The sequence below is a fragment of the Colletotrichum chrysophilum genome (genome assembly GCF_026319265.1).
Source record: "Colletotrichum chrysophilum strain AFK26 chromosome Unknown scaffold_2, whole genome shotgun sequence".
Taxonomy (NCBI): domain Eukaryota; kingdom Fungi; phylum Ascomycota; class Sordariomycetes; order Glomerellales; family Glomerellaceae; genus Colletotrichum; species Colletotrichum chrysophilum.
This window is the reverse complement of record NW_026517289.1, coordinates 918,230-946,227: the sequence shown is the minus strand read 5'-3', so window position 1 is coordinate 946,227 and position 27,998 is coordinate 918,230. Positions and strand designations below refer to the sequence as shown.

Here is a 27,998-nt window from a genome sequence, read left to right as displayed (position 1 = left end):
CTGTTGTATTCCGTTCTTGTAGCTGCAGATGGAGGATTGCATATGCCCCGTCTGAATGACAGCAAAAACACCTCCTACACCTGGAGTAACCACTCTACCGGATATGCTACCTTATTCAAGATGATAGAGTACACGACTGATGAGCCAACGATAGATCTCTTCGATAGCGAAGTCATGACTCGATCTGCTGTTACAGTCTTCACACAACTTGCGGCTCCATTCATCCATGAGAAGTTTTCTACTCCAACCGCCACAACTGTTTTCGCCACGAGTATATATACTCGTAACAGGCTTCGGTTCAGTGAGCTTTCGTTATGGGTAATGGTTGCCAGTTTTTTGATACTGAGCATGCTGGCACTGAGCATCATCTTCACTTTCAACCCGGCGGCTCCCCAGGATCCGAGCCTTCTTGGTTCACAGGCTGCCATTTTGGCCCAGAACCCTGCCCTGGAACCCCTCTTGGATCCCCTTGGAGGAAGTCGAACAAGTCACATCTCTCGAGGACTCAATGAGTACACCTTCACGACGGAAGTTGTCTATTCAGCATTTCGATTACATGCCATCCGGGATATACCCAACGACGATCATCATGACCACAAACCTGATCTCAAGCAAGAAAACTGGTTTCCAATCCCAGCCCGAGTGTATTTGGTCGTAGCTACGTTCATGTTACCGCTACTTGGGATTTTGGTTCTTGAAATACTGTCTCGACAAATTGACAAAACTCATGGGTTTGCCATGCAAGACACTACCCTTACGTTATATGCGACACAATACGGCTCGACTCTTGCAGTGCTCATCATAGCTAGTCTGTTCAATGGTCTGGATTTCACGATTGTCAATTTGCAACGTTCAGAGTCATGCGATCCCGGGCTGTCCCGTCGTTTCGGGGGCTTACAGTCAATCCGATGCGGGAGATGACCCCGGTAGCATTATTACGAGCTGTTAGGCATGGCAATGTCGGCCTGTTCACTTCAAATTTAACAGTCATTATTGGGAACGTTCTCACCATCGTCATTTCGAACTTGTGGATTCAGGAAGCAGCCACTGCATACATCGATATGAAAGCACCAGTTTCAAATACTTGGAACTCTCAGTGGGACGACAATGCTTTCGACGATGGTGGGGCGAGTACTGTGTTGAATAACGTTCAGCCAAATGGCGTCGGAAGTCCGGACACGGCCACTTGGAATGATATTGTCATACCGTCGTTTGGCAAAGTCAAAGCGTTCAATGACACACAATCCATCTTCAAATCGCGGACCTCTGATCAAGCTTTCGACTTCATCCTCAACGTATCTGCTTTACGACCAAGACTGTTCTGCGATGTTCAGACTAGCCAGGTCTCACTGCCCAAACCCGAAAGCGACACCACTTCATTCACTGCCAATGCTGAATTCCCTGTGCCATCAGAATGTGGCACAGAAATACAGCAGGGTCAGCGGAGCACGATCTCGTTTGCCGGAGTAGGAGATAACTCAACGCAATGGGCAGGGTTTCTTTTAGACCTCCACATGGGTTACAACATGACCAAAACGTGCCCCCCTTGCACCACAAGTCCAATTGTGACACTGCCGGATAGATTCAAGGGCTGTCCATACGTCGGTGTTTTATTCGGAAAACCCACAGACGGAATATCGGCACTCTTGTGCACTCAAACTATTCAACAAGTCGAGGTGAACTTGAGGTTCCAGTCTGCTATCGGACCGAATGGAGTGTTCGATCTGAGAAGAAGCAAGCTTACCTCGTCGCCGGTCATCAACGAATCCTTGACCACTAATCTCACGGGAAGCGATACACGAATGGAGGCCTTTAGCTACCGCGTGCAATCTCACTTCGATAAGAATCTGACGATTGGCTCGCCAGACGATCAAGCGGATCCCTTCTTCCAGTACATAATATTAAGAAGCTCAACGGCAAACATTACTGAACTATCCCAGGATCGCAACTTCTTAGTTGCGACGGTGAACAAGGTTTATAGCGATTATATGGTCCAGGTCATCGATTCACCCATCTTTCGAAGACCCGCCGATTCAGCGCATGAAGGCGTCGTGAACGGCACTATTTCCAGAGAAACAACGCTTCTGTTTATGAACCACAACGCCAAAATAATCTTGCAAGTATCTTTGGGTTCCATGGTGGTCTTTGGGCTGACGGCCTTTCTTCTTGTTGATCTAAGGGCACCCTCCCGCGAAGTCCCCATTCGATAGCAAGCGTCATGGCATTGTTTGCGGGAAGCGAAATCTGCAGCAGTACTATTATGGAAGGGTCCGAGTGGATGGACAAGCGGGAACTCGACCGGCTATTTGAAGGATACTTATTTTCGTTGGGCTGGTGGAGTCGTAGTGTGATTGAAAACGAGTCTCCGAGTACCGACACCGACAGGGCACTTTCTCAAAATCAAGACAGATTCGGGATTGACATTGGGACGCCAGAGAGACTAGGATTCAAGGCCAAAGGAGCATAAGATTTGCTTCGTCCGTCATGCAGGAGGCTTGTATATGTATGTTCTCACGGGTTGTCTCACAGAAGACAAATAACATGAACTATAAGCTCGATTATCAGTCCAAGTAAGCAGTAAACTGCACATTAGATGAGGTAAAAAAATATGTTGCTGCTGTAGAAAAATTTATCCCTGTAACTTAGAAATTCTTATTGCATGCCTCTTCTCTTCATTTGAAAATGGAGATAATCTCTACTCCGACTATCTGACAGATTCTGATAAACCGTCTTGATGACTTGATTAGTAACTTTGGTTCGATCTTCTATCCATGCCTTGGACCATACGCCCTTCCTTTCGTGAAACATGCGTTTGAGAAGCGAGTTGTCTATTGATGCATCCTTGTTTGTCGCCGCTGCTGCGAGCACGTTTTCAGTGATCGTAAAATGGCCCTTTTTCCACTTAAAAAGAAATTCCATGATACAGGCGGTGTTGCCTTCGTTTGCTGCTGCTGCTATAAGAACGCTCTCAGTGATAGTTATCTGGAAATTCTTTTGCTCTAGGAAGAGTCCTATCATGGCTCCATGCTTGATCTGATCCCTGGTCTTGTTTTCTGATGCTGCTACAAGAACGTTCTCCGTGATAGTAATTCGATCCCCTCCCAGCTTCAGGAGTTGTCTCATTACTAGCCGACTACTGCTCTTATTGAAATGCCCATAGTCACTGGCTGCTAGTGCTACGAGAAAATCCTCTGTAATACTAATTTGAGCCGCTTTGCTGTTGAGAAGGAGTGTGATCATGTCCTGACAATCTCGCGGGAGTGTGTCATTGCTGCTTTGAGACAGTTATCGGTGACGCTGATTTGATCGTCACTGCGCTTAAGGAGAACCTCCATGACACTCTTGCCGCAATACTCATTCTCTGCTGCAGCTACCAGGAGGTTTTCAGTCATTGTGACAGGCGTTCCTTGCGTGTCCAGTACGAACGCCACTGGTTCCCATCCTCTAGCTGATATTATGAACGGAATCAGGAAATCTTCCGTCACGTCGACGTACTCTCTCTTCTTACCAATCAGATTTCTCAAGATGTCGAAAATTTCATAGCGGCCCCTGCCCAAAAAGACTTTTTGTACCACGTCAACGAATCTCGCAACAGCCATGGCGTTGGCGCGTTCACTCTTGCCGACATCATCAGACGCAAGTGTGATTGAATGAACTTTCAATATCGCCGAATAATGTTGCTCTGTTTCCAGGAGCATAACTGCAGTATTCAGACCATCTGAATCCTGCCAGTTGATGCAAGTTATTGGATTCACACCTCGGGCATTCAGAAACTCGTCGATGTGACTTGGATGCTTCTCTTCTATCCAGCTGCAGGTAAGTAGAAATTCGAATTCTGTGTTATTATGCCAAGGACCTTCAATTAGGGTCATATGCGCTTCTGTACCGACGGCAATGGCGACAATAGAACAGTAATCTTGGTGTGCTCGGACGATTGTGGGAAGTGATCTGCCTTGCAGAAGACAAACGATATCGCCTCGATAAATGCGCTTTGATGTTGGCTGAAGGGTCCAATCAGTGGTCCATGACATGAGATAATCATCGAAATCTTGGCTATCGGATTCATGCCGAGCGATAGTAACCAATTGTTGGTCTTTCCAAGTGTCTTCATTTCGCACCGAATGAACTACGCCTATAACTCGACCTGGAATCGTAAATAACGCAGTCTGATGCTCGTCAATCGTGGTGACCAACAAGGACCCCGGGAGTAGTGACTTGATAAGGTGAGAAAACAGATCTTTCCATGGCATCTGGTAATCGGGAACCATGCCATTTGGCGTGTCGGTGCTCATGCCAAGAAGTGCATAAATCTTGTCTCGACGATCTGTGGCTTCCTGTATACGATGCAACTCTATCAAATACCCGAGAGATGAGATTTGCAGAGAAAATTGTTCCGAGGTGTTGTTGACCACAACTTTAAAACGAAGTGTTGCATCCTTGATAAGGTTGACAGTCGAACGAATCCGAGACCGAGAATCTTCATCCTCGAGAAGCAGACTCTCTTTCATCCGGTCGAGCCCTGAGCAGAAGGCTTGGCCATCAATCTCGGCGAACTTGCAAATGATCAGAACATGCCGAGTGGCAGCAACCTCTTGGACCACCTGGTTAGGTGTTGTTAGTCGTGTGGTCTGCCTCTTTGCTTATTACGTTAAGCCATGACTTACCCAAATGCGGCGAAACCACGGTCTTCCAAGTAGTTTCTCAACGGCCAGCCTATCCTGCTCGTTCCCAGGAGACGCTTCGTTCTCGTCGTCAGGAGATGCTTTGTCATCGTCGTCGAAAGGTGCCTCTGGCGATCTGGTTGCGGCATCATCCAACGCCCGAATTGCTTGGAGGCCAGCAGCCTCCGACCTCGCTATCAACTAGGTGATCGCCAGTCACATCTTCAAGCCAGACGATAACACGACTTGCTCTAGCAAATATCTCTGCCATGAGTTGGACCTGCAGGCGCTTTTCGTCTAAGTCATCCTGGTTGATGCAGATAGCGTCGATCCACATAATTCGCTCGAGGGCAGGGTCCCGAAGGCGTAGAAGTGCTGCATGGAGGTTTTCAGTAATATGTAACAAGCCCTGGTCCACAAAAGCTGTCTGAGACTTCGTAGGAGAGCCCCAAAAATAAGAAAGAGCTTCGTAAAGATGAGTTCCTCTGCTTCTCGTGCTTGCGAGAGAATACTCAAAAAGCTGACATCGTATCGGGGCAGTGTTGTCTTGGTGTGGACTCAGGCGAAGCAGGCGGACACAGCCGGGCGGCAGACTGCGGTAATTGTACGTAGACATCGTGTATCGTCAACTTCGGTCTGCAAACGAGTGTTCTGTTACAATCTAAGTTGCTGATTCCAGGAAGATGAGCACCAGATGGTTTGCGAGAAGCGGGGTTGATGACGGATGCCTAGCATGGACGTTGGGCGGCTAAACCAGGCTGCAGGTAATCATCGACAACAAGTCTCTCGACCAATCGTGTGGATAGCCTATTGTCTACCCACACGTCGTCTCATTAGCCAGGCGGTTTACACTGTGATTGTTGGCGCTGACAGCTGAAAGATTCTTTTTGCAGCCCTTCAAATGCGGCAGAGTTGTTACAAATATGCGGCCAGCCTTAACTGAGCCTTGCTGTCGCAAAGCTGGACGTTACTGCAGGTGTTACGCAATGCTCTCAGTCCGACCTCAGCAAGTCGCCAAAGTCCACTTGTCTATGGGCGTCCAATGTTCTTAGCACCGACAACGACGCCATGTCACCCGATCATCTTGTCAAATAAGCTTTTGCCATCCGAGATACAGTCGCTTGTGGTAGTGATAAGCTCCTATGAGCCCGGCATACTTCAGGGAAACTTGGAAAGGTTTCTTCGAAACTCTCTTATTCAAGCTTACCAGGGCGATTGGAGTGCGATGGCTGAATATCTCAGCCCCGTGGAGACCCAGCGTACCACAACTCCAGCTTGGAAGCCTGTTATTCTTCTGGAAGCGCGTGTTTCCTCTCAGAGAATGTACATTTGGATGGGAATGGGTATGGCGCTTGTGGCATCTGGCCTTCTCCTGATGATCATTCAGGCGACCTGCCAAGCCAAAACTGTTAATAATTCCCTGGTTGCTGCTGTCATGCTGGATAGCTCAGAAGTGGCTCGGAGGGATGCTACTGGCTTGTGCAATGCCGTAGATATCGGAAAGGGCCACGGCAACGCAAAGTTGAGACTCAGGTTGAAAGTCAGCGATACTAGCCAAAGCTATACGTCGACTGGAAGTAGCTATGCGCATCCCAGGTTGATGCCTGACGCAATCTGAGTCGGTAACGTCGTCTGGATTATGCAATCTAGACCACCGTCTAATCTGCATGGCCATAGCGTGCTGTGTTGCAGTTTGGTAAACTTCACGGCACGGAACATCTCTGGGTCCTCCAACTCTAGTTTGCTCATGTGAGACTTTTGAGAACCTTTCACATTCAATAATAATTGATCGTACAGCGGCGAGAAATGGTCCAGAGCAACGTGTAGAGTCTGAAGGAAACTAGGTAGATGTTTGTTCATAAAGAATGAAAGATAATTAGCGGTGTAGTGGTCTATGAACCGTGCATATGGAGTCGAGTGGAATTCCGATGCAGCAAAGACCATATCGCGAGTCTTCCTGGGTTGTTCCGGCATGGGAAGAGCTAACATGTCGTTTATTGACACCACACTTTAGTTCAAGAGGCTACCATCTGGAAGGACACCTTTTGGACTGCCGGATAACTCTGATGGGATATAAAGGGTCCTGGGAAGCCTCGATAACTATCCTTCAGGGTATACAAAGCGGTTGCAAGTCCTTATAGAGGTGGCCACCAAGGTATTCCCCATCACACCATCAAGTCCTCGCCCCTTACCAAAGTACCCCCGTTCATCGAGTACCATCCTGATAGACAATACACAAGGCAAGAACGATATAAGAACGGCCTTAGACAAGCTTACAGACCTGACTCTCTAAACTCGTCATTCAATAGAAGCCTTCGGGAGCTTTTCATCCAAGTATCATCGCATTGGAGCTAGTCACACTACCTATCTCGATCAAAAGTGCGATGATGGATCCACCTGGGACAACTTTATATGACGCTCTTGGCTTTATGGATTGTTTGAAATCAGCCTACCCCGACAGCCCGAGCACCATCAGCACGTTTTGTAACATCATGTTTGATTGCAAGGCTAAAAGGTGAGCACGTTCATCTAGTGAGTGTGGCAGCAATAGACATTAATGTTTGTCGCAGATTATCTCTAAGGGAGGCCATGCACAAAGTCAGAGACCTCTTTTGGGACAAGCCTCAACTCATCAGGGGTTTCGTGCAGTTCTTGCCTGAAGGGCATAGAATTGAAGCTGACGGGACCATCGTCACTCCTCATGATTAGAAGCCTAAACCTTCTATGCGCGCTAAGGAGACCCCGATGACGTTTGCAGTTAAAGGATGCACCGGTCAGAATAGACAGGCAAGAACTTCGGGGCGGTTCGGATTATCCTTTTGAGTGTAGAGCATGGCGTTTGAAGGATTGTTCTGTATTTCAAAATCCGAATGTGAAAGTTGCGTCTTTTTGACTTCTTAGCTACGGTCTAGATGTGTGACTTTTCCTAAGGTTTAAGTGCTGAACGACATCCTTGTGGCATCGATTATCCGCAAGCCTACTAGCTTAAAGTCGCATCAACAGCGCTCTGCGCCTCTTCTCAAGTCTCTATCTATCCCTGAAGCTCATCGCTAGGCAGGAAGAAGATGGGAGTCCGCAACAACTTAAGTTCTTCATCCTCAGTTTCGGAGAAGTGTTATGAGATTGCGATGGAAGCAAAGACGCTGGGCTTTGCACCACCCCATATCAACCCTTACCGTCGGATCCGGATGGGAAACATGGTCGGAAAAGTCTCTTGTCAGCACTGAAGGGATTATGCGCTCTCTCATAGAGTAAATATCTGTCCGCCGAGCCATGCGATACCTCATTCCCCAGCCACACGACGGCAGAGGCCAGCCTCGGATCATGGATGGCATCTAGGAAGACGGTCCTGTATGTGATTCTCCGCATCATACCGCATGGATAGCCAGCATCTCAAGCTTCAAAAATTTTAGAACTCCCTCAGAAAAGGAACCATGCGATGTCCTTTCTTCGGCAATCCGTCGCTATGACATAGCTGGGGCAGAAGCGCGGTCTTTCCTTATTAGCTTGGGACATGCCCAGTTAAGGAGCACCTGGTGTGTTAGACGGCGGGGGCTGGCCTGCAGCCCCGGCAATGATTGAGAGCAGAATTGGAGTGCCGACCAAGGTCTGGGTAGTGGAGGTTTCTGCAGTTTCTGTGGGTGTGGGAAATAGGCCGGAGGGTGCACCGCCCGAGGCGCTGCCAGGAGGATTGCTGGGAAGGCTTGTTGAGGGATTCGTCGATGAGCTGGCGACAAGACTGCCTGGTGTGCCTGTACCAGAAGTGATTAATGAGCTGATGCTGAGACTGCTTGATGGGTTAATGGCAAGAGCGCTTGATGAGCCGATTAGTAGACTGCTTAGGCGGGTACTTTGGACACTGCTGGAGGTCGATGAGGCCGGATTCAGAGAAGATGAAGAAGAGCTGGCTGGCAAGCTGATTTGTGATGTAGGGGCACTGCCCGAGCTCAGAAGCGCACCAGTTGAAGACTGGATTGTAACGACGCTTGTGACGGGAACTGATGTCGATATTGGCGTGGAAGGGGCATTGCTTGCAGAACTGGTCGTGGTTGATGATGATGGCGTCTGCTCGAGTGTTGAAACTACGCTTGAGGATGAATTTGTAAAGCGGAAAGACATGGAAATACCCGTGCTGGAGATTCTGGGCGTCGACGACGCGACTGACGTCGTCGAAAAAACGCTGGACAACTCCGGAGTACTTTGAAGGGAAGTCTGCGATATGACTGCTGAAGAGATTGTCGTCCTCGAGCTCGACATGTCAGGCAACGTGGGCTGCATAGACGATGTCGTTGTCTGAATGGACGACGTTGACGTTGTTGGAGCGGAGGGAGAAATGCTCTGAGACCTTGAGGAAGTCGAAGCGCCGGATGTCGACTGTTGAACTGTAGTTGTGGACGACGATAGGCTGGTGGGGGTTGTTGTGGAGCTTTCGGTGGAACTAGTCACGCTGGTTGCGGTAGAATCTTGAGTCGAAGTTGTGCTTGTGCTTGTTGGTTGCGTCACAGAAATAGTTGCAGTTTCAGATGTCGTTGGTGTCAAAGAGCTCCCGGTGGTACTAGTGGAGGTGATGAGTCCCGTTGACGTAGTTGATGACGCGAGTGTGCTTGACGATGTCGTCGTTGAAGATGTTGTGGACGTGGTGGAAGAGTCGGTTGAAGTACTGCTCGTGGACTGCGCTATCGTCGAACTTGCAGAACTCGCCGAGCTCGATGAAGTCGTCGATGTAGAGGTTGACGTAGCTGTTGCAGTAACCCCAATGGTTATGGTCCCCGAGACAGTGCCGGAAGCCTTCACCGTCGATGTGAACTCCTGCCCTGCTGCAACAATGACCGTTGTTGTCACGTAGTCGATTATGACTTGAGAATTGCACTGCACGCAGCCACCCGCCTTTAACATAAGAGCGGAGTCCCATTCCGTATCAGCGAAGTCACAAATGGCAAAGACCATCTGCTTCGTACCGGTAGCCGGTATTCCTACCAGAAGAGGTGGGGTCGAGCCTGGGTACGATGAGACGCTGTCAGGCGGCGTGATGACGATCGGCTGGACAAAATAAGGGGATGTTGCCGTGATTCTTGCCCCGCCATAGCCTATGGCATACTGCTGGCCGTCGAGGAAGATGCCGATGGGATCAGAACTTCCTCTGTCAAGTTGTCAGCAGTCTTGACTCATCAGATAGAATTTAGAAGATGAGCTGCTGGCGAGAACGTACCCTTGTTCTTCCGAGGCCATGATAAATTCGACTTGAACTCCGTTGTAGCCATTGGAAATAGCGACAGAAACACTCAAAATTGCAGCGTTGAAAGTGTCAGTGCCGCAATATGTATCGCTTCCGGCCGCTCCGTTGTTCACATAATGGTCACCGTTGGGAAGAGCCCCCACGGCGTTTCCAGTCGTCAAAATTGCACCATTACCGATGCCGCCAAGGCCGTTTGTGAATGTCCCTGAACTGGCCGATGATCCTGTAAAAGTCGCCGATTGCACAACTACTCCGGGGCCGGTAAAAATGGCATTGGCCAAAACGAGTGCGTTGTTCGATGCGGTAACGCCGAAGCAGTGACAACGAGGTATTACGGCCGCGAGGGCCGTGATGAAGGTAGAAATCCTAGCCATACTGATTGGAGATGGCTGCGTTCAAAGTAAATGGGGCATCGGAAAACATCGACAAAATCCAACCTGTAATCTGGCAGAGACCAACGCATAAATCAACAGGTTGCTGAGCGATTGTGATGACTGTACAACGCGATCCCTGAATGTTTACAGAGGCTCTGTCTGGGTCCCCGGGTCTTCACTAAGATGGAAGAATGTCTTCTACAGAATCTGCAAAATGAAGCAGATAAAGACAGGCCTGTGAGAAAATATGCTAAGGGTTGGGTTGCAGGGTTTACTGGAACGCGGAAGACGGTGGAGCGGAACGCCATCGTCAACCCAGGCCCTGGAAGTCTCAGATTACGGGACCGGTCCATCACTTGCTAACGCGAATCACAAAATAAGGAAGAGTTTTGCTATCCGGGCGGATATGTAAAGCTATCAAGACGGGTAGTGGGCGTAAGGAAACGATAACAACGGCAGCGACGATGACGACCGCAGAGAAAGAGACAGATGTGGACAGGTCCCGGGACGATAGGAACATTGGGGATGACAAAACTGATTCTTTTAGATAAAATGAACCACTAGAACTGATCTAGTTAGTTTTCGGCCCGGATAGCAAAACTCAATATGGGAAAGGGTAAATGACGATATCACGCCAAGATTCCGACAGCCATTCCCTTCCTAGCCTCGTTCCGTTCCTCACGCTTTTGCAGCTGTTCCGGTCATCACTAGTCACTCATTCTAGTTTTGAGCCCCAGAGCTGTAAGGCATGGGAGCGTTTCTGGACCAAGGGAGACATTACACCACGTCCGATAAACAAGAATGTCTTGGCATAAGGCATGCTAAGCTGAGACGCAAGCCCTTGTGCCAATGATGATCTTCATGAGAGGCGTGGTGCTCTGGCCTGGATTAATATGCTTCGGAACGCTGTTAAATGAATGTTGGTTCGGCAGAGGAAATAAGATGCGCATGCGGGCGAAAGCCAATGTCTTGACTTTCCGAGTCGGAAAACGCAGGGGCGTTCCCGATGCCGGCGCCAAATTCCTCGGGTCGAAAAGCGAGAGATCTCATGTTTGATGGTCTGTTATGAGAATCCGCTCACAGAAGTCGAGGCCACACCGTATATTGAAGCTTCGTCTCGACTGGATAAGCACCACTGAAGAAGAACAATACTTCAGCGGCTTGAGTCGCATACAGCTTTCCGCAGCGAAACGAGGGAGCGATATGAGGGGCAAGATAGGATGGCTAACAAGAGCTACTCTTCCTCAGCATTCAAGGTCTCCTTATTGAACAAACTCTGCAAACAGCCGCAAATCATCTTCGACTGGAGCAATTTTATGCCAAATTACCCTATAGAGAGAGGTACCGTCACGCGGTTCGTGTCTAGCAGTTTCAAGAGAGTAAACTTGATAAAGCCGATGTTGTTACATAAGCGAACGGTTTTCTGGCTTCCGCGAAAAAAGCCACCATGCACTTATGTAATCAGTCAGAGCTGTGAGCTCCCCCATTCGGACAGCTATCCCCACACCTTACCTAATCAAAATTTCCAACGCTCCGAAAAACTTCAATGTCCAAACCACCTCCAAGGGTCCATCACGAGAGAGCCTCACCACCGCGAACACCACCCCCTCCCGCCCTCGCGCCGACCCGGACACCGCCGCCCTCCTCACCTCCGAAGCGACGACGACGCCGGCCGAGTCGAAAAAAACAACCTCCCCTCACCCAATTGATCCCTCCGGTCCGCTCTGGTCAGCCCACCAAAAAACCACATCACCAACCACACACCGCGACAATGGAAGCAAGGACAATAACCCGCCCAGCGGCCACCCTCCTCCGCGGCGCCGCCAGACCATCCCCCTCATCCTCACCATCCCTCACCCTCCGTCGCGGCCACAAGACCACAACCCGCACAAAGAAGGCCCTCAAGATCGCGCCCCACCCAGACTTCCTCCCCTCGACCGCCGGCGACACAATCCTCATCAACCCGCCCTCCGCCGCCCCCTCCGTCTTCCACACCCCCTTCAAGTTCCTCCCGCCCACCGACCCCCGCCGCCGCGCCAACCTCTCCCACCTCTTCGCCTCCTCCTCCTCCTCCGCTTCCTCTGCGGCAGCCACACCATCGGCAGAAGGGACAAAACTCCCGCCCGCCCTCGCCGTCCCCTCCCGCGGCGCCAACCCGCGTTACCACCTCACCCCCGCCGACGTCGCCGAGATCCGCCGCCTGCGCGCCGCCGACCCCGTCACCTGGTCCGTCTCCGCCCTCGCCCGCAAGTTCGACTGCTCCGAGGTCTTCGTCACCATCTGCACCCCCGCGCCCCGCGAGCACAAGGAGAAGCTCGCCCAGAAGCTCGAGAGCGTCAAGGACGGCTGGGGAAAGATCCGCACAAAGGCCCGCGAGGACCGCTCGCGCCGCAAGGAGATGCTCCTCCGTGGTGAGCTGTAAAACGGGTTGGGATTGGATTGGACATGTGTGGTTACATATTTGCAGAGCAGGAAAACCTACGGTTATGGCCCCTGCGAGGGACGACTGCTACGTATGGATGAGGTTGAGTGAAAACGGCAGATGAGGCTTGTCTGTATCAATACGGGACGAAAAGAAAAAGCAAAAAAGGAGGCTGCGACGTGTTTGATCGCGTGCTCGCGTGTCTACGTGCCATGATGGAGGTTTACACACAAAAGACAGGCGGTGGGCGGGGATGTAGGATAGAGACGAAGGACGAATTCATGCTCAGGGCTGAAGAGCAAAACACCCAACCATATCTGTACAATGAGTAAAATTCATAGAAACTCGTGTATAATTTTTTCCATTCCCTGGTTCGCCATTACAAATACGCCGTATTGAACTACCTATCACATTGTGCGAGATAGGTTTCTCAAGCACTGCATCGTCACTTCTAAGAATCATGAACACTACTACTAGATCAGGCCCATTGGTTTCTGAACCTGGAGCTGTATATCCATCCCTCTGACCACCCCTTTTACGTAGCCTCCTCTTCATGTTCGACCAGCCAGTGTAGTCTGCTGGCTGTTGTCTCCGCTGGTCGCCGCTACAACGGCGATCTATATAATCCTACTTGGAAGCAAGTATCAAACCCATAGTCATCATCACATTATAGTAGAGAATTCAACCATACCAAGCGCTCACAGCTTGGGCACCTTGACGCCCATCTTGTCCGCCATCTCAACACCGGCCTTCTCCAGGTCATCCTTTCCAGGTATGACCCTCCAGCACCAGCCGCACCAGCTCCTTCTGATGCCATTGGCTTCTCTGCTGAGAATCTTGGATGAATGTCGCTCGTCGTCCCACTCGGGCACGCATGCGCCCACACTCACCATCCTCACCAGCTTCGTCTTCACAACACCGCCGATGCCTTCAATCTCGTGCCTCTCATAGCCAGGGCCGAGTTGCGGGCTTGGCGTCCTTTGGTACCGCACGGTATCGAGATGCACCTCGTCCGTGGCTTCCCAGAGGTTGGCGCCACTGACAGCCGCATCCTCGGCGTCGCAATCAGTCTCGTTCTCACGCTCCTTGGCGCCAACGCAGGCTTGTTCGCGACCGCAGATGACACCGCGGTCGCCCTCGCCAATGCCCGTACCCAAGCCGCCGAGGACTTCACCGTAATGGGCGCGCCATTTCCAGATGCTGAAAATTGTTAGCAGGTTAATTCATTGGTGTTAGTGGCGGAGGTTACATACCGCCGGTAATCCTGATCGGCAGCGCGCATGCTCCGCCCGCAGGGCTGGCAGAGCCAGACACCATCAAGCTCGCATCTGCAGATCTCCCGTCGCACCGCGTCGTGGGTGAGCGGTGTCTCGGGATCCAGAGCTGGGTTCACGAGAGCGGCAATTGGCGCCTTGACGCAAGGCTGACACAGCCTGCGATGACGGTCTTTGAGGACTGTACTGGCTGGGGGTTTGATGGCACAATTCTGTTATGACGTGTCAGCGATCGACTGTTCCTGTGTAGCCTTCTCGGCTCCTCCCCGAGCCAATGCCGCATGTCCCCTTGGGGAGGCTGGTAGGCTGCCTTCCTCTTCACACAAGTAGGGAAGCCCCTCTCGGCGAGAGGGCCAAGGGCACGCGGCACGGCATAGGACGGCATACCCTGCACACAACAGTCTCACACCTCCGGCACTCCGTCACCAGGTCCCGGGCGCAGCTGCCGCTCTTGCCGTTGTAGGCGCGTCCGTCTTCCATGTAGTACCAGTTGCTCGCCCTCGCGCGATAGCGGAAGGTTGACTCCGGGTCAACGGGGTCGAGCTCATTGGAGCAGTGTAGCGTCGAGGAGAGGAGGATGTTGCGGTATTGAAGCAGGCCTTGTCGGACCATACGGCAGGTACGGGCCAGACTGTCGAGGGTGTTGAGGTCGATGTGTTCGGCGATGGCCATCACGACACTGCCCTTCCGTGTCAGACATCGTATGGGATTGGGGATTGGGTAAGCTTACGGATAGCAGCCAAGAGCCTCAGTGGCAGCACTCTGGAAGGTCGGGGATGGCTCCGGTGCAGCAGCTGCAGCAGCAGCAGCAGGCGGAGCCATGTGCATAGCCGGAGCTGGGACGGGGACTGAGACGGCGACGGCAGCCATGTTGGGCCTGTAGAACTGACGCTGATACTCGCGGTTGCGTGCTTCGATGCGTTGGGTGACGGCGGCGGCGGCTGCTGCTAAACGACGGGCCTCGAGGACATGAAGAGGTTCGTCGTCCTCTTCTAAATCAACAAAGACGACCATGCTGGGCCAGGGCAGCTGGACAGGGGCCAGCTATATTTGACTGGGCGCCGGTGAGCGGTTCAGACGCACGAGCAGTGCTCGAGCTTGGGGTTGCTGCCAATCTGTTCTCGGTTCCTGACACCCGAGCCGAGCTGTGTAGGTAGACCGTAGTGTAGTGTACTGTGTGGTGAGGTGCACCTGATGGCGTGGGATGGGGATTGGGATGGGCGGGGTGGGGTTCGAGAATCCCCCGATGCCGCAGCTGATGCTTGTTTTCCCAACCGGAAATGATGACGCAACGGATGTATTGTCTCGGCAGATCCTGTGGAGATATCAATAGGAGATGTATAATAAGAAAGAGAACGAGAATAAAAACATGCAACGGGTTTGCGGAAGAAACGACACTACGAGACCAGAAACGCGACGTTTGAGTCCATCGCAAGTCGACGACACAGGGCGGGCACCGGGGTGGTGGTTGACGGAAGGATGATGTTCGCTGTTCAGGTCGATCCTGTTGCTGCTGCTGCCAGGGGGTGGGGGAAGAGAGTTTGGGTGGAGGGGGGCGCCAGCCAGCGCACCCAGCAAGCAGCAACAGCATGCGGACGCGCCAACTCGGAAGGTCCAGTCCAGAGGTACCCGCACTGGATCGAATCAGATTAGATCAAGCCCAGCTACCCTCCCTCAGCGAACCATCTCCCCCTTCACCTCGACCTGAGACCTGGCGGGATGGCATGGCACAGGCGGCACCTCGCTGAGGTGGTGATCTCTCTCGCTGCCCACTGCTACTGCAGCTAACCTGCCTGGTGCGAACCTAGAACGCTCCCCACGATACGCGAGCGCAACACCACACACGGTTGAGGCGCTGATCAGGTACGAATGCCACCGCCAGTCCATCACCCGGTGACCGCCAAAACCCCAGAAAAAGTCACGACGACACAAACATGGCCACGGTTCGCCCAAGCAACAACGCATATGCACTGGGGGATGGCGACATGCACCGTTGCTTTCTAGCGCCGACACCTCAGGCGGCCGTGTGACCCGCGCCTCAGCGAAAAGCTTGGGTCACCCGGACGCAGCGTGCATCAGCGTTTCCGTTTTCCCCAACACGCCTGTGCTCAACCTTCTATTTTCGACCTCGACGCGAAAAATTGGAAACCCCAGACTTTGCGAGTCCGCGGGCACTGTGCTGTCTACTTGCATACCTAGTAGTATGGCTTCCATAACTCTGCTTGGGTCTCCAATTGCGTGCTCACCACGGTGAAGCCCACCCTCCCCTTGGCGGCGGGGGTCGACCCCGAAAGCCGGAGACGGAACACCCCACCCCGAGCCGCGCACCGCCGAGCCGTCTTCGGCGATGCTAGGGGCTTCGTTTCTTTTAGCTAATATTCCCGATTCTCCGAGAGCTTATACCTGTTCTCTCATACAAAACGCGGGGGTTTCACGATGGGCTCCTCCCCGTGACATGATGAATTTTTTTTCTTGTCTGGGGGAGTGACCCTCCTTGATTCCGCCTTTCTAGAACGTCTCTCCCCTTGTTTGAATTCTCTGTGGTGCATGTACGGGTCCGGCCCGGTCCTTGCACGGATCCGCGTCCCGAATGTCGGTGTCGCAAACCTGCACCGGCCCGGTGTGACCTTTGGCTATAAATTCTGATCCATGGCCCAGCCCTCGATTGTCCCGGACCAAGCATCACAACGCACTTATACAAGAACATGAATGAGCCTCGCCGTCCGACAACACCGGGCTACATAAAGTCGAAAATCCGGCGGTGCTAGATGAAAGCACCCGCGAGGCTCGAGATAGCTCTATCTAGGATGACAGTGGGCAAGATCGACGAAGGCAACTAACGGAGACAAGGAGAAGGGAATCAAGAAGCGAACGGGGGAAGGAATGGGAAGGAAAAGACACGGATGTCGGGATGGACGGAGGAGGCCAGGAAGTGAACCAGTCTGGCTGGCTGACTCCGTGGCCTCTGCGACGGCAGGACGGGGGCAGCATCCCGGCAATTCGAATCATAAAACATGGGCTTCAAGACGGTTGACAACAAGGTGAGAATCTTGCAGTCTCCGGCCGGAAAAACTAGGCAACCTGCACGGCAAAATTTTGATTCGACGATCATTTTCGTATGAGAAGGAAGTATACGAAATTTATAAAGGTTGAGCTCTGGCAAGGAGCTGCTTTCCTGCCTAAGGTCACACTGTCTATGCCGTCCCAACCTACCACATCCTGCCTGCCTATCTCCCCTATTGCCGCCGTCATTATGCTATTTGTTTCCAAAGTCTTTCCAATATTACGGAAGAAGAAAAGCCATTTTAAAGGAACAGTCACACAGCCGTAAGTGTATGAGCGCTTGTAGAGGACGCCCCAAACATTGCTTGAAAGCTCAAAACCACTCTGTTTGCGGAATGTCGGAATGCAAGTAATGCCGAAGAATCCGCTTCTCTATCTCGTACTCATCGCGCTCAGAAGGGTGAAACGCGATTCCCACCTCGGCGAATGCTTGCTTGAGAGTCTGCAGTTGCTCCGGGGCAAGCCCAGGGCTTTTCGGTAGAAAGCGATATGTCACCGACTGTAGGTCGGGGCAGCGTTGTCGTAAGGGACGCGGGAGCAGCAAAAGCCCATCATGAGCGTGCTCATGAACGTAACTGCCGCGGGGCCAGTTGCTTCTCACGTACGGATAGTCTATGCTGTCCCACTGTTCTTCAGAGTTTTCCATGTTTTCGTCGCCGTCATTGAGTGCAACTTCTCTGACGAAGTGTATCCTGGGATCCGGGTCGTCGCCATCTGCGTCATCGTCGTTGAGCCCGTCGAACTTAAGGTCCTGCAGTCGCTGGGGGAGCAACTTGATGAGATGCATGACCTTCTCGTAGTTGGACCTTCTGACGTATGGGTGTCGCTGTACCCAAAGACAGTCGGAGTCAACATCCAGACGCTCGAGGACCGTAAGGAACTCCAGAGGCTCCAGGACGCCAGCGGGTTCGACAAACTTCTGAGCGTATCTGCTGACCTCAGTGTCATGACAAAGGCTGACGATCCATCGGTCGAAATGGCTCAGCTTGAGCTCCTTCATCTGCCCTGCTATGGGCTTCAATAGATTGACGATGCCTCGAGGAGTGGGGCAATCGTCGTCTGAACCTGTTCTCAAACAGTATATCCCGCTGTCTTGATGTTCATAGTGAAGTTTTTGCAGGCTAGGCAGCCTTCTAACCAGCTCAGGAAGTACCCGCGTTGTGACAACAGAGTTATCTACTACCTCGAGAAACTTGAGATGGGATAACTTGATGTCGGGGACAGCGGCCGGTTCATCCACGTGCCAGAGAAAACCGTTCAGTTCGAGGGACTCGATATTGGGTGCGACGTCACTGAGCGGTTTCAAACAACCGTACATGTCGATACAGACGTTCTTCAGGTGAGGAAAGAGCACTCGCCCCCCAGCAGCTCTGGAAACGATGTCCAGCGTCTCCATGTGATAAAATTCAGTCCCATCCCGCTTTTTGTCATCGATCAGGTGATGCCGCCAAAAACTCTGAGACCCGATCGCGAGGGTATGGAGGTTGGGCATTTTCGTGATGAGCAGCTCCGATAGCCACACCATGTATTGGACTTGGTTGAGAAGCTGAGGCGGGGGCAAGAACAGGCCGGGAAGAGCCTCCATTTTTTCACTTCTCCACATGGTGTAAATGCCCTGGAACATTTGTAGATGGATAGGCTCCCACTCCGTACACGTATACAGGTGAAAGAGGTCGATCTCCTGCACGAGCTCGCCAAGGCGTGGGTTGACGGCGAACGCGTGAAAGAGGGCAACGACGCGTGGAAGACTGAGCTCATCCGGGCCCGAGGGTTCATGAGGAGTGAGGATCCCATACAGCGCGGCGCTCGAGAACTCGCGGATGCGCTTGCTTGTACAACAGAGACTGGTAGTGTACTCATCTTTTTGTGCGACGACGAGTGAGAAGATTTGATGGAGAATCTCTGGAGGCAGCGTTTCGAGCGTTGGCTTGGCCACGTTGAAGGTCCGTATAGTGGTGAAGGGGTTGATTGAGGTTGAAAGGGGGAGGAGCGTTGGAATGAGAACCAACAGTGGGGGAACGCGTGTAGGTAGTTCAAGTGCACGCATGTACTTCCCGCTTGGCAGCATGCTAGTGTCGACCGGGGGAAACGGTCGCCTTTACCCCTTCCAGCTTCTTTGTTTGCTCACTTGCCTTGGCGAGTTCAGGAAAGCTAGTTTCGCAGCACGATACGGAATCAAGTTTGGGCCATCACAAGGATAGGTAGGGAGGTACTGCACGCAAAAACGCTGGGAGAAGTATGTCGTATTTACTATCTTGCCTCTCAACCCACCAAACGGAACCCATTCAGCCATCAAGCCATGCATAGCAAACTACTGAACCTCGTTAGTCATTGATCGCGAAACAGACGATTGAACATGACGTGAGAAAATGATTGTCGGTTCAGGATTTTCAGTGTGTGTAACAATAATCATGTAAATAGATATCATTGCCATGGAAGTTTAATTTCTCATCATTTGGGACGGTGATGTGGAAGGAAATCAGCAGGAACTTACAGTTTGAGATTCCAGGACCAGACGGTCGCAGGAAAAGAAGAATCTCAGCCAGAAATAAGACTGTGAACCGATCCTGTCGATTCTCACTGCGACGCAACTGGTCCTGCGTTTGTTGCCGGGAATTTGTTCGTGTTGAGTGGGAGGAAGGACGATGGAAGAAAAATTTGCGGCGGAAGGACATTTATCTGCAATACGACGTGGGTCTCATATTATGTAAGCGGGCATACCTAGGTACACTGTAGGTGCACGTCCCACACAGCCGGCATGGCGCTCAAGCTAAGGTAGGTAGGTACCTACCGCAGCACAGATTGGTCACTTCCTTTCAATATCACTCATGCGTACCAAGGCCTCATTTCGTTTGTGCGAACGATTTATCGGCTCGTCCTGTTATAGTATCGATTCAATTGACTACGGTATGGGACGGGACGCTGCATCTTCCAAGTACCCGCTATCGATACTGCATCGCCTCACCAGATGGATAAGTAACTTCTGAGTGGCGCACAACAAGGGCAGAGTGAACGAGCTCGTGGCCAACCACGTCGCCCTCATCAAACTGTCTTGGCAGGAATACTGTGCTTTGCTTCACGAATGGCAGCCATCAGAGGTCGCCCGCCTTCCGCCATCCGACGATGCGGAAGATGGACCACTCCTCCCAGAAGCTCTTCGCCTTCTCAAGCACCTTCTCCTTGGGACGCTGGCTCTCCGCGACTTGAGGGTGCGGCCCCTTGCGGCCCTTCCCAGCGCTGATGGGCAGGATCTCTTGCTCAATCTTGGCGACACCAGTGCCCCTCAGCACGCCGCCAAGAGCATCAACTGCCTCCGCTGCAACACGACCAACCCGACGGCCAGGAACGTGCAGCGAAGTCTCAAAACCCGTTCGCTGAGTCTCGCCAAGGAAGCTCCTCGAGCCATATTCGTCGGTGAGCTCATAGAAGCGCCAAGTCTCGGTCTCGGTGTCGCCGTTCCATGAAACATACACCGCCGTGCCGTCCTTGTTCTCAAGCGAGACAATCGCAGGCTCCTCCGAAGGCAGGCCAGTCCAGTTGAACCGGAAGGCGCGGTAGTTCTCGACAGCGACGCCAAGGTCGCCAGAGTCCATGTACGCGTGGAAGATGGGAGTGCCGTCGGCCTTGAACTCGGTCACGGCACCAGAAGAACCCCAGTTGACGAGCGCGTTGCCACCGGGCAGAATCTGCGTCGAGCCTTGGCTCTTGGAGAGCAAGCCATCAGGGGGATAGAAGCCCTGGACTAGCTCGGCCTTCCAGGTACGCGTGTTCACGCGGATGATCTTCCCGCTGCTCGTCGGCGCTGTGTGCACCTCCCTACCGCCGCCGTGCTCCGTACCATGGGCGCTGTTATCGTACAGACTCAGAACCTCCTCGTCGCCGTCTTGGGACAGCCAGCGAGCGTGGTGCTGGAAGCAAAAGTCGACACCCTCGCCGAGGTCGAACGACGAGTTTGTGCCTGCCAGACGCCAGATGATGGATCCGTCAGTGCCGTTGATCTTGTGCACGGAACAAGCGTCGCGGGCGGAGATGAGGTAGTTGCCAGTGGCATCCTTGTCGACGCTGTTGATGTGGAAGTAATCCCATGCGTCGGAGCTGTTGTAGCCTGACCCAGCCTGGCCAGGGTTGATGGGCAGTATAGCCTCTGTGATATGTGTGAGATAATGTGCCCTTCAAGCGAAGGCTGGAATCTTACCATCAGGAGTGACGTGGTCAAGACTGGACCATTCGAAAAGGAGCTTGCCAGTAGCAATGTCCAATTCTATCACAACATCAGTACGACGCTAAAGTGTTTCAGCGATTCAAACTTTCACACCTTGAATAATCGCATTCACAATCCACTGCTGCTCCGGCTCCGCGCCCCACGGCGTCAAATGCCTCGGAACAGGCTGATATATCTGAATCAACCCCGTCTCCTCATTAACAACATGAAACTCGTGCTTATCAACAAGCTTATGATTCCCCGCGCGCACCTCCCGGATCGTCTCGTAATGCTGGTCCAAAAACGTGACATGCCCATGCCCGTGGCCGTACCCGGGGTTATGGTCCCCCTCGAAACTGAACAGCACATCCCGGCCGCGCCAGCGCGCCGCCTGGAAGTTGGTCGCCCAGATGCTGTAGATGGCGTACCCGCTCCACACGAGCTCGCCGTCGTCGCGGAAAATGTACGGCCCCGCCTGGCGAGGGCCGTGCTGCTCCGTCGGCGTGTCCGGGAGGCCCGCGAAGGGCGCGACAAAGAGGTAGCCCTGCTCGACGTCCGCGGTCGCCGGGATGGTGATGTTGAGGCGCGGCGGGGCGAGGTCCGGGCGGGAGCGGAACTGCCAGTCCGCGGACGCCAAGGGGGCGAGGAGCGCCGATAAGGCGAGGAGCGCGGTGGTGTGCTTCTTCATGGTGGGTGGCCGGGGATCCTAGGTGCGTCAGCTATTTCCGTTGGGTTACCCATTGCGAAGAATAGGTACATTCACCTTGGTGAAGTACATGAGCCCTAGAGTTCAAAAGATGACTTGTGAGAATTTCCTTCACGTGTTTTCCAATGTTTCAAATTACAGTGCTTTGCCAGTGAGAGCTATTGCTGGGTGAGGAGGATGGTGGGAAAAGGGCGGGTACCCCGTCCTTTTCAATTCAGCAGACTTTGGGTATGCTTCCCCTCAGTATACGGATCGGCATGGCGACATCGGTATTCTTGCAGCAATACCTTGACATTTGTCAAGCATGGCACCATAGTGTCACGGGCTACGCAATTGAACCGGCTGGGCTTGATAGATTGGAGAGATAGTACTTGTCTCCGGCCTGACTCATTGTTCGTCTTGCACCACGACTAGCCCTACGACGGTCTGCGACCAATGCTACGTGTTCCAAGCTCTCTGAGGCTCGAAGACGCAGGCCAGCTAGTACGGGCGGAGATTTAGGTGACAGTCGTCTTGGATAGATTCACTGGTCTGCCTCGGGTATTGCGGAAGCAGCACGTTGAAAACTCTTTCATTGCGTGCTTCGAAGGATTGCTTCGGTCTCGCAGCTATGCTCAAGACAATGACTTCCAGGAGTTAATCCCCTACATGTGTACATCATGGAGCCAGGCCTTGTATTTACTTCATCATGACATCAACCCCTCACCTCCGGCACTCACGCGGAATCTCATGCCGTGTGCCGGTAACGCGGGGCGCCCATACTCTTTCAACCAAGAATCGATGTGAAATCATTTCAACGCCAGGAGCGATGCAGCAAACGGCGTAAACAGCGTGAACGATACAAGAGTCTGAAGCATTACGTGCTTGAGATGCATATGGTGTGATATACCTTCTCCATCAAAACCAAGATATAGACTGCAGTTATCGGCTACCCGACCCGGCACCGAAGTTGGCCCGCCGAGACCAAAGAGCTTGTACCGTGCGGACGAAGCCCGGCCCCACGTCACCCCGTCGGTTCCCCATCGGCGGATGAAACTGAAAAAGAGAAAAAAATGGTCCCGCCTTGCACTTCGTCATTCCCGCCCACACCCCGGCTTATCGACTCCATCCAGCACTGACAAGTTTAAAGCCGCGCCGGAAGAGTCAGACCGAGTCGCTGTGGCCCCGATTGCGTGATGGCCGTTTGAATAATTTTCTTTCAATCTCCAACTCAATGAAATCCTCCCATTGAACAGCCGCGCATCCCCACTTCCGTCTCATCTAACGTCCACGCGGCACCCATCCTAGTTCCTGCAGACTGAGACTCTCTTGTCTTACCAGCACGTGCAATCAGACACACACTCTGAAGGCAATAAGACATTGAAAATGTCCAATCCCCGGCCCCACTCCGACGAAGAGGCCCGGGCCCGGGCCTCACCGCCGCCCCCGTACCCCGACGCTGACCCGGCCCCCCGCGAAGACCAGCCCCTCCTCCGCGACCCCGGCGCCGCCGTCACCTCCGGCGAAGCGTGGAAGCCCCCGCCGGGCTTCACCTGGATCGAGCTGGCCATCATGTCCAACGTGTTCCTATACGGCTTCGACGGGACCATCACCGCCGCGACGTACGCCGTCATCAGCTCCGAATTCGACGCCGCCAACACCGCCTCGTGGCTGACGACGTCGTACCTCGTCACCAGCACCGCCTTCCAGCCCCTCTACGGCCGCTTCTCCGACATCTTCGGCCGGCGCGTGTGCTTCTTCGTCAGCAGCGTCACGTTCGGGCTGGGCTGTCTTGGGTGCGGGCTGGCGCGGGACGTGGTGTTGTTGAATTGCATGAGAGCGCTGACGGGCTTTGGTGGTGGAGGGTTGATGACGATGGGTAACGTTTCCGATCGCAACTGTTCGCTTTAAGACGTACAACACAGCTGACCATACCCCAGCAACAATCGTCAACTCGGATATGATCCCCTTCCGCAAGCGCGGCATGTACCAGGCCCTTCAAAACGGCATGTTCGGCTTCGGCGCCGTGGCGGGCGCCTCCTTTGGCGGCTCCATCGCCGACCACATCGGCTGGCGCTGGTGTTTCCTCCTCCAGGTCCCCGTCTCTGTCTTGGCTCTCGTTCTCGGTGCGATTGTGATCAAGAACCCCGAGGGCGGCTTCGACATTGACACGACTAATTTCAAGGCCATATGGACCCGCGTCGATGTTTCCGGTGCGCTGTTGCTCGTGGTGGCTATCTCGGTGCAGCTTGTCGGACTGAGCCTGGGCGGGAATGAGCTGCCTTGGGGCAGTCCAATCGTCATTGGGACGCTGGTGGGAAGCGTGCTGTTGTTAGGCCTGTTCCTGGTCGTTGAGGCGAGAACGACAGCTATTCCCGTTATTCCACTGAGGATGCTGAGGGGTCGGTTGCCGGTATTGACGCAGATTTCGAACGTTTGTGCGGGACTAGCGGCCTATGCGGTAAGTAACGACTCTTGAGGTCATTTCGATTGACCGGAAATGCTTCTAACTCGAGACAGTATCTCTTCATGCTGCCTCTTTTCTTCCAGGTCGTATTGCTGGACTCAGCGACCAAGGCCGGTGCCCGACTGGCCATTCCATCGCTCGCGACTCCTCTTGGCGGCCTCGTTGCCGGAATCGTCATGTCACGTTGGGGCAAACTCGTCTGGCTTGTTCGCACCGGAGCTTTCTTCATGCTCTTCGGAAACGCCCTTGTAACGGCTCTGCAGTTCGAGGATAGCAATTGGAAGTACTTGGTGTACATCTTCCCAGCGAATCTTGGCCAGGGAATTATCTACCCCGCCATCCTCTTCACGACACTAGCTTCGTTTGATCACGCCGGTAGGTCGAGCCTCACTATCAGAACATCAAATTCGGGCTAACATGAACCACAGATCACGCCGTGTCGGCATCAACAGTCTACCTCGTCCGCTCCCTTGGCACCGTCTGGGGCGTCGCAATCACCTCGGCCATCGTCCAGACGACCCTGAGTGTCCGTCTGCCAGATGCTCTCGGCGATGTCCCTGACAAGTGGAGGGTATTAAGTTCCCCAATTATCCCTTGATGTCTCAATTGCTAACATGATGGAAGCTCATTGACGAGATCCGTCATTCCGTGACAGCCCTCAAGACCCTCCCGGTGGAGGTGCGTCTGCCAGCACGCATGGTCTACTACGAAGGCATCCGATACGCCTTTGCTGCATCCACCAGCTTCGCAGCTATCGCGCTAGTCGCGGCGCTGTTTGCCAGTCCTCGCGGTCTTCGGAGCACTCACAAGTAAAGAGGATCGCCATCAGGGGGTGTGTTCAGGGGTGGTAAGATCACGTCATGCCGAGAGTCTCCATAGAACGGCCGTGATCGGGGCTCAACCAACATCTTACGTATATCGACCATGGGTGCAGCAGTGATTGCATGATGATGAATGACAAACTGAAGCGCAACGGACATGTAGATGAAGTCGCTCGAGGGTGGATAGAAGTACGATGGTGGCGCTCCACGTACAGGAATAGATAAAAAGGGGGTATTTTCTATAGACAGGGCTTAGTACATTTAGTTTGTTGAGATGGTGCTTTATCTCTCGTACTTTTACAAGAATAATGAACTTCCCATCCGCCTCAGTGTGTTTTACACAGTTATCCCCATCACACAAATCTATGGTGCCCTTTTGGCGGCCGGTTTTCTCGCCATGAGGGGCATCAGAGGTTGGGCGGGATGGCAATGGCTGTGAGTACAAGACCAAGCGACGAAGTTCCTTGTCCTCTGCACGCCTTCCTCCCTACTACAGATACTGATCCAGATAAAACCCCTAGTTTTCTCTTCGAAGGGCTAATCTGCGTGATCATCGGTTCTATAAGCTTCTTCGTCATGCCTCCTTCTGTCTGCGAGCCCGCTCGCGCGTTCAGGCGCCCCGACGGATCTAACAAGTGGTGGACAGAACATGAGGAAGAGGTCCTCGTGAACCGAATCCTCAGAGACGACCCTACGAAAGGCGACATGAACAACCGAACTGCCGTAACTTTCCACGGTCTCTGGACAGCACTGACGACTGTGAACCTATGGCCCATTTTCCTCGTTGGCCTCTTCGCCTGGATTCCGTTTCAACCGACAGCCAACTACCTTTCACTCATCCTTCGCGACATGGGATACTCTGTCTTCGAGTCCAATATGCTTGCGATACCAAGCTATGCCCTATTCGCCATCAATGCAAGTATAGTCGGACAAAAAGTACCCAAGCACAAAACACTAATATCTGATGTTCAGGTTCTGATCTTTGGTTGGTTATCCGAGTATTTCAAAGAACGCTCCATCATATCGTCCTGCAGCAATATATGGATGCTTCCTTTCTTCATCGCACTTATCGCTCTGCCCGAATCGGCCAACCCCTGGGTCCGGTACGCCTTGCTCACCGGAATCAACTCGATCCCGTACACGCACTCCGTGCTCGTCGGAATGGCGAGTCGCAACTCACGTAGTGTGGGTACGAGAGCAGTCGCAACAGCTGTGTACAACATGACGTACCAGATAGGCAGCATAGCTGCTGTCAACATCTATCGAGACGAGGACAAGCCGTACTGTAAGGAAGATTCAAACTCCACAGAATTGCTCTTCTAATCACTTACGAATTCTACTCAGATTACACCGCTAATAAGACTTTGATTGGGCTTTGTATATTCAACATTCTCCTATTCATTGGCATGAAGCTATATTACATCTGGCGTAATCGTATACTTGAGAGGAGATACGCAGAGGCTTCAGAGGCAGAAAAGCAGAAGGCTATCGATATGCGATTTGCACACTAGCTTCCAAGACATGCGTTCACAAAAGTGTAAAATCATACAGATGGTCATGGGCTGTGTTTTTTCAGTCAACTTGCAGCAATGCAGATAATTGACTTCTGAATTGTCTCTAATACTATTCCTCATCATCATCCTACTCTTATCATATTTCATTCTGAGTTCTTCCTCCATTCCAGCCTTTCATTATCGTTCCTGAGTCCTCGACCGCCTTTGAGACGTATTGCTTCTCATCCTTACGCCTTCAACAACTGCTCTAACTAACTTGCGACATCTTGATTACAATTTACTTTTAATGGGCTCTTGGAACCGATAGATGATGTCCTCAAACCGAGCCTCGGGAAAAACATAAAGCCAGTGCAGGGTCTCACCAGGCCCGCAGAAGACACCATGTACGGCATCCCCAGGTATCCACAGAATGCTCCCGCCCGATACCGCGTGCCGCTTGCCATCGATCTCGACACTTCCGGTGCCGGAAAGGATGTAATAGATCTCGGCCTGGGTGTGCTGGTGAAGAGCAAGAAAGCCCTCGGGCGGGCAGGTTGCGAGTCCCGCACACATGGAATCAGTCAAGGTGTCGGGTCTCGACAGCAGCGTTTGCCAAGTGACATTGCCGTACAGGGGCTCGGGGAATGCGCTCTCGGCTAAGTTGGTGATGGTCGAATGATCCATCAAAACAGGCAACGGTGCTGCTCCGCTATCATGTTGCTTGTGCGAGCTGATTGGACATTAAGTTAGTCTGCGGACTAAAGATGCCTTCAAAACGGAGAGAAACCATGGAGACAAGGAACCGCAACAGCAGGGGCAGGGGTCAAACGAACCAACAGGGTTTCTCCATTTCGGTAGTGAATGTTAGTGAGCGTTCAAAGGTGGAGAGCTTCCAAGGGTGAGTGTTGACAGTTTCTGTTGACCTGACTAGAGGTATGATGAAGCCTTGTTCGATGAGTGTCAGGACCCAGGCGTACTATGTAGCGAGGCAAGGAAGACCTTTTCCAATATTGAACCTCTGGCTTGTTGGTCCCACTCTTTGATAAGAATGGTCATTGCCGGCAGATTTGACCTATTTGGGTAAACTTTGCCTCCGATGACAAGCATGTGGGAACAATGGCTGGATACATGTGCGGAGAGCGCTGTAGAATCTTGGCCCCCAACGGTCCGGGCGGACCGGCGACGATCCCTGGAATGTCTAAATTCATCGTCATCCGGGGCCGAGCATCCACCAGGAATACCCCCGGTTTAAGCAGGGGGGCAATAGGCTGCATGCATTGATTTTCGTCTACTTACATCGT

General features: G+C 52.7%; 7 protein-coding genes across 7 annotated transcripts; 3 read left to right on the top strand and 4 right to left on the bottom strand.

Moving 5' to 3' along the window:
- Positions 1-8,460: 8,460 nt before the first annotated feature.
- Positions 8,461-9,890, bottom strand: COL26b_000611 (uncharacterized protein; the record flags this gene model as incomplete). Its single annotated transcript, XM_053173577.1, has 6 exons — positions 8,461-8,859; positions 8,944-9,066; positions 9,244-9,400; positions 9,620-9,658; positions 9,760-9,795; positions 9,871-9,890. 6 exons carry the CDS (start codon positions 9,888-9,890, stop codon positions 8,461-8,463), a joined length of 774 nt encoding a protein of 257 aa, XP_053042625.1.
- Positions 9,891-12,042: 2,152 nt separating this feature from the next.
- COL26b_000610 (uncharacterized protein) lies at positions 12,043-12,693 on the top strand (the record flags this gene model as incomplete). The annotated part of the gene is made up of 1 exon (XM_053173576.1): positions 12,043-12,693. The coding sequence occupies one exon, from the start codon at positions 12,043-12,045 to the stop codon at positions 12,691-12,693; it is 651 nt and encodes a 216-aa protein (XP_053042624.1).
- A 698-nt stretch (positions 12,694-13,391) lies between these two features.
- On the bottom strand, positions 13,392-14,981 carry COL26b_000609 (uncharacterized protein; the record flags this gene model as incomplete). Its single annotated transcript, XM_053173575.1, has 4 exons — positions 13,392-13,893; positions 13,947-14,126; positions 14,377-14,646; positions 14,698-14,981. 4 exons carry the CDS (start codon positions 14,979-14,981, stop codon positions 13,392-13,394), a joined length of 1,236 nt encoding a protein of 411 aa, XP_053042623.1.
- Positions 14,982-17,343: 2,362 nt separating this feature from the next.
- COL26b_000608 (uncharacterized protein) lies at positions 17,344-18,030 on the bottom strand (the record flags this gene model as incomplete). The annotated part of the gene is made up of 2 exons (XM_053173574.1): positions 17,344-17,500; positions 17,636-18,030. The coding sequence occupies 2 exons, from the start codon at positions 18,028-18,030 to the stop codon at positions 17,344-17,346; spliced, it is 552 nt and encodes a 183-aa protein (XP_053042622.1).
- Positions 18,031-20,122: 2,092 nt separating this feature from the next.
- Positions 20,123-21,919, bottom strand: COL26b_000607 (uncharacterized protein; the record flags this gene model as incomplete). The annotated part of the gene is made up of 3 exons (XM_053173573.1): positions 20,123-21,174; positions 21,226-21,291; positions 21,346-21,919. The coding sequence occupies 3 exons, from the start codon at positions 21,917-21,919 to the stop codon at positions 20,123-20,125; spliced, it is 1,692 nt and encodes a 563-aa protein (XP_053042621.1).
- A 1,383-nt stretch (positions 21,920-23,302) lies between these two features.
- On the top strand, positions 23,303-25,196 carry COL26b_000606 (uncharacterized protein; the record flags this gene model as incomplete). Its single annotated transcript, XM_053173572.1, has 5 exons — positions 23,303-23,795; positions 23,857-24,377; positions 24,437-24,758; positions 24,812-24,954; positions 25,008-25,196. 5 exons carry the CDS (start codon positions 23,303-23,305, stop codon positions 25,194-25,196), a joined length of 1,668 nt encoding a protein of 555 aa, XP_053042620.1.
- A 584-nt stretch (positions 25,197-25,780) lies between these two features.
- COL26b_000605 (uncharacterized protein) lies at positions 25,781-26,715 on the top strand (the record flags this gene model as incomplete). Its single annotated transcript, XM_053173571.1, has 2 exons — positions 25,781-26,489; positions 26,549-26,715. 2 exons carry the CDS (start codon positions 25,781-25,783, stop codon positions 26,713-26,715), a joined length of 876 nt encoding a protein of 291 aa, XP_053042619.1.
- Positions 26,716-27,998: the final 1,283 nt, after the last annotated feature.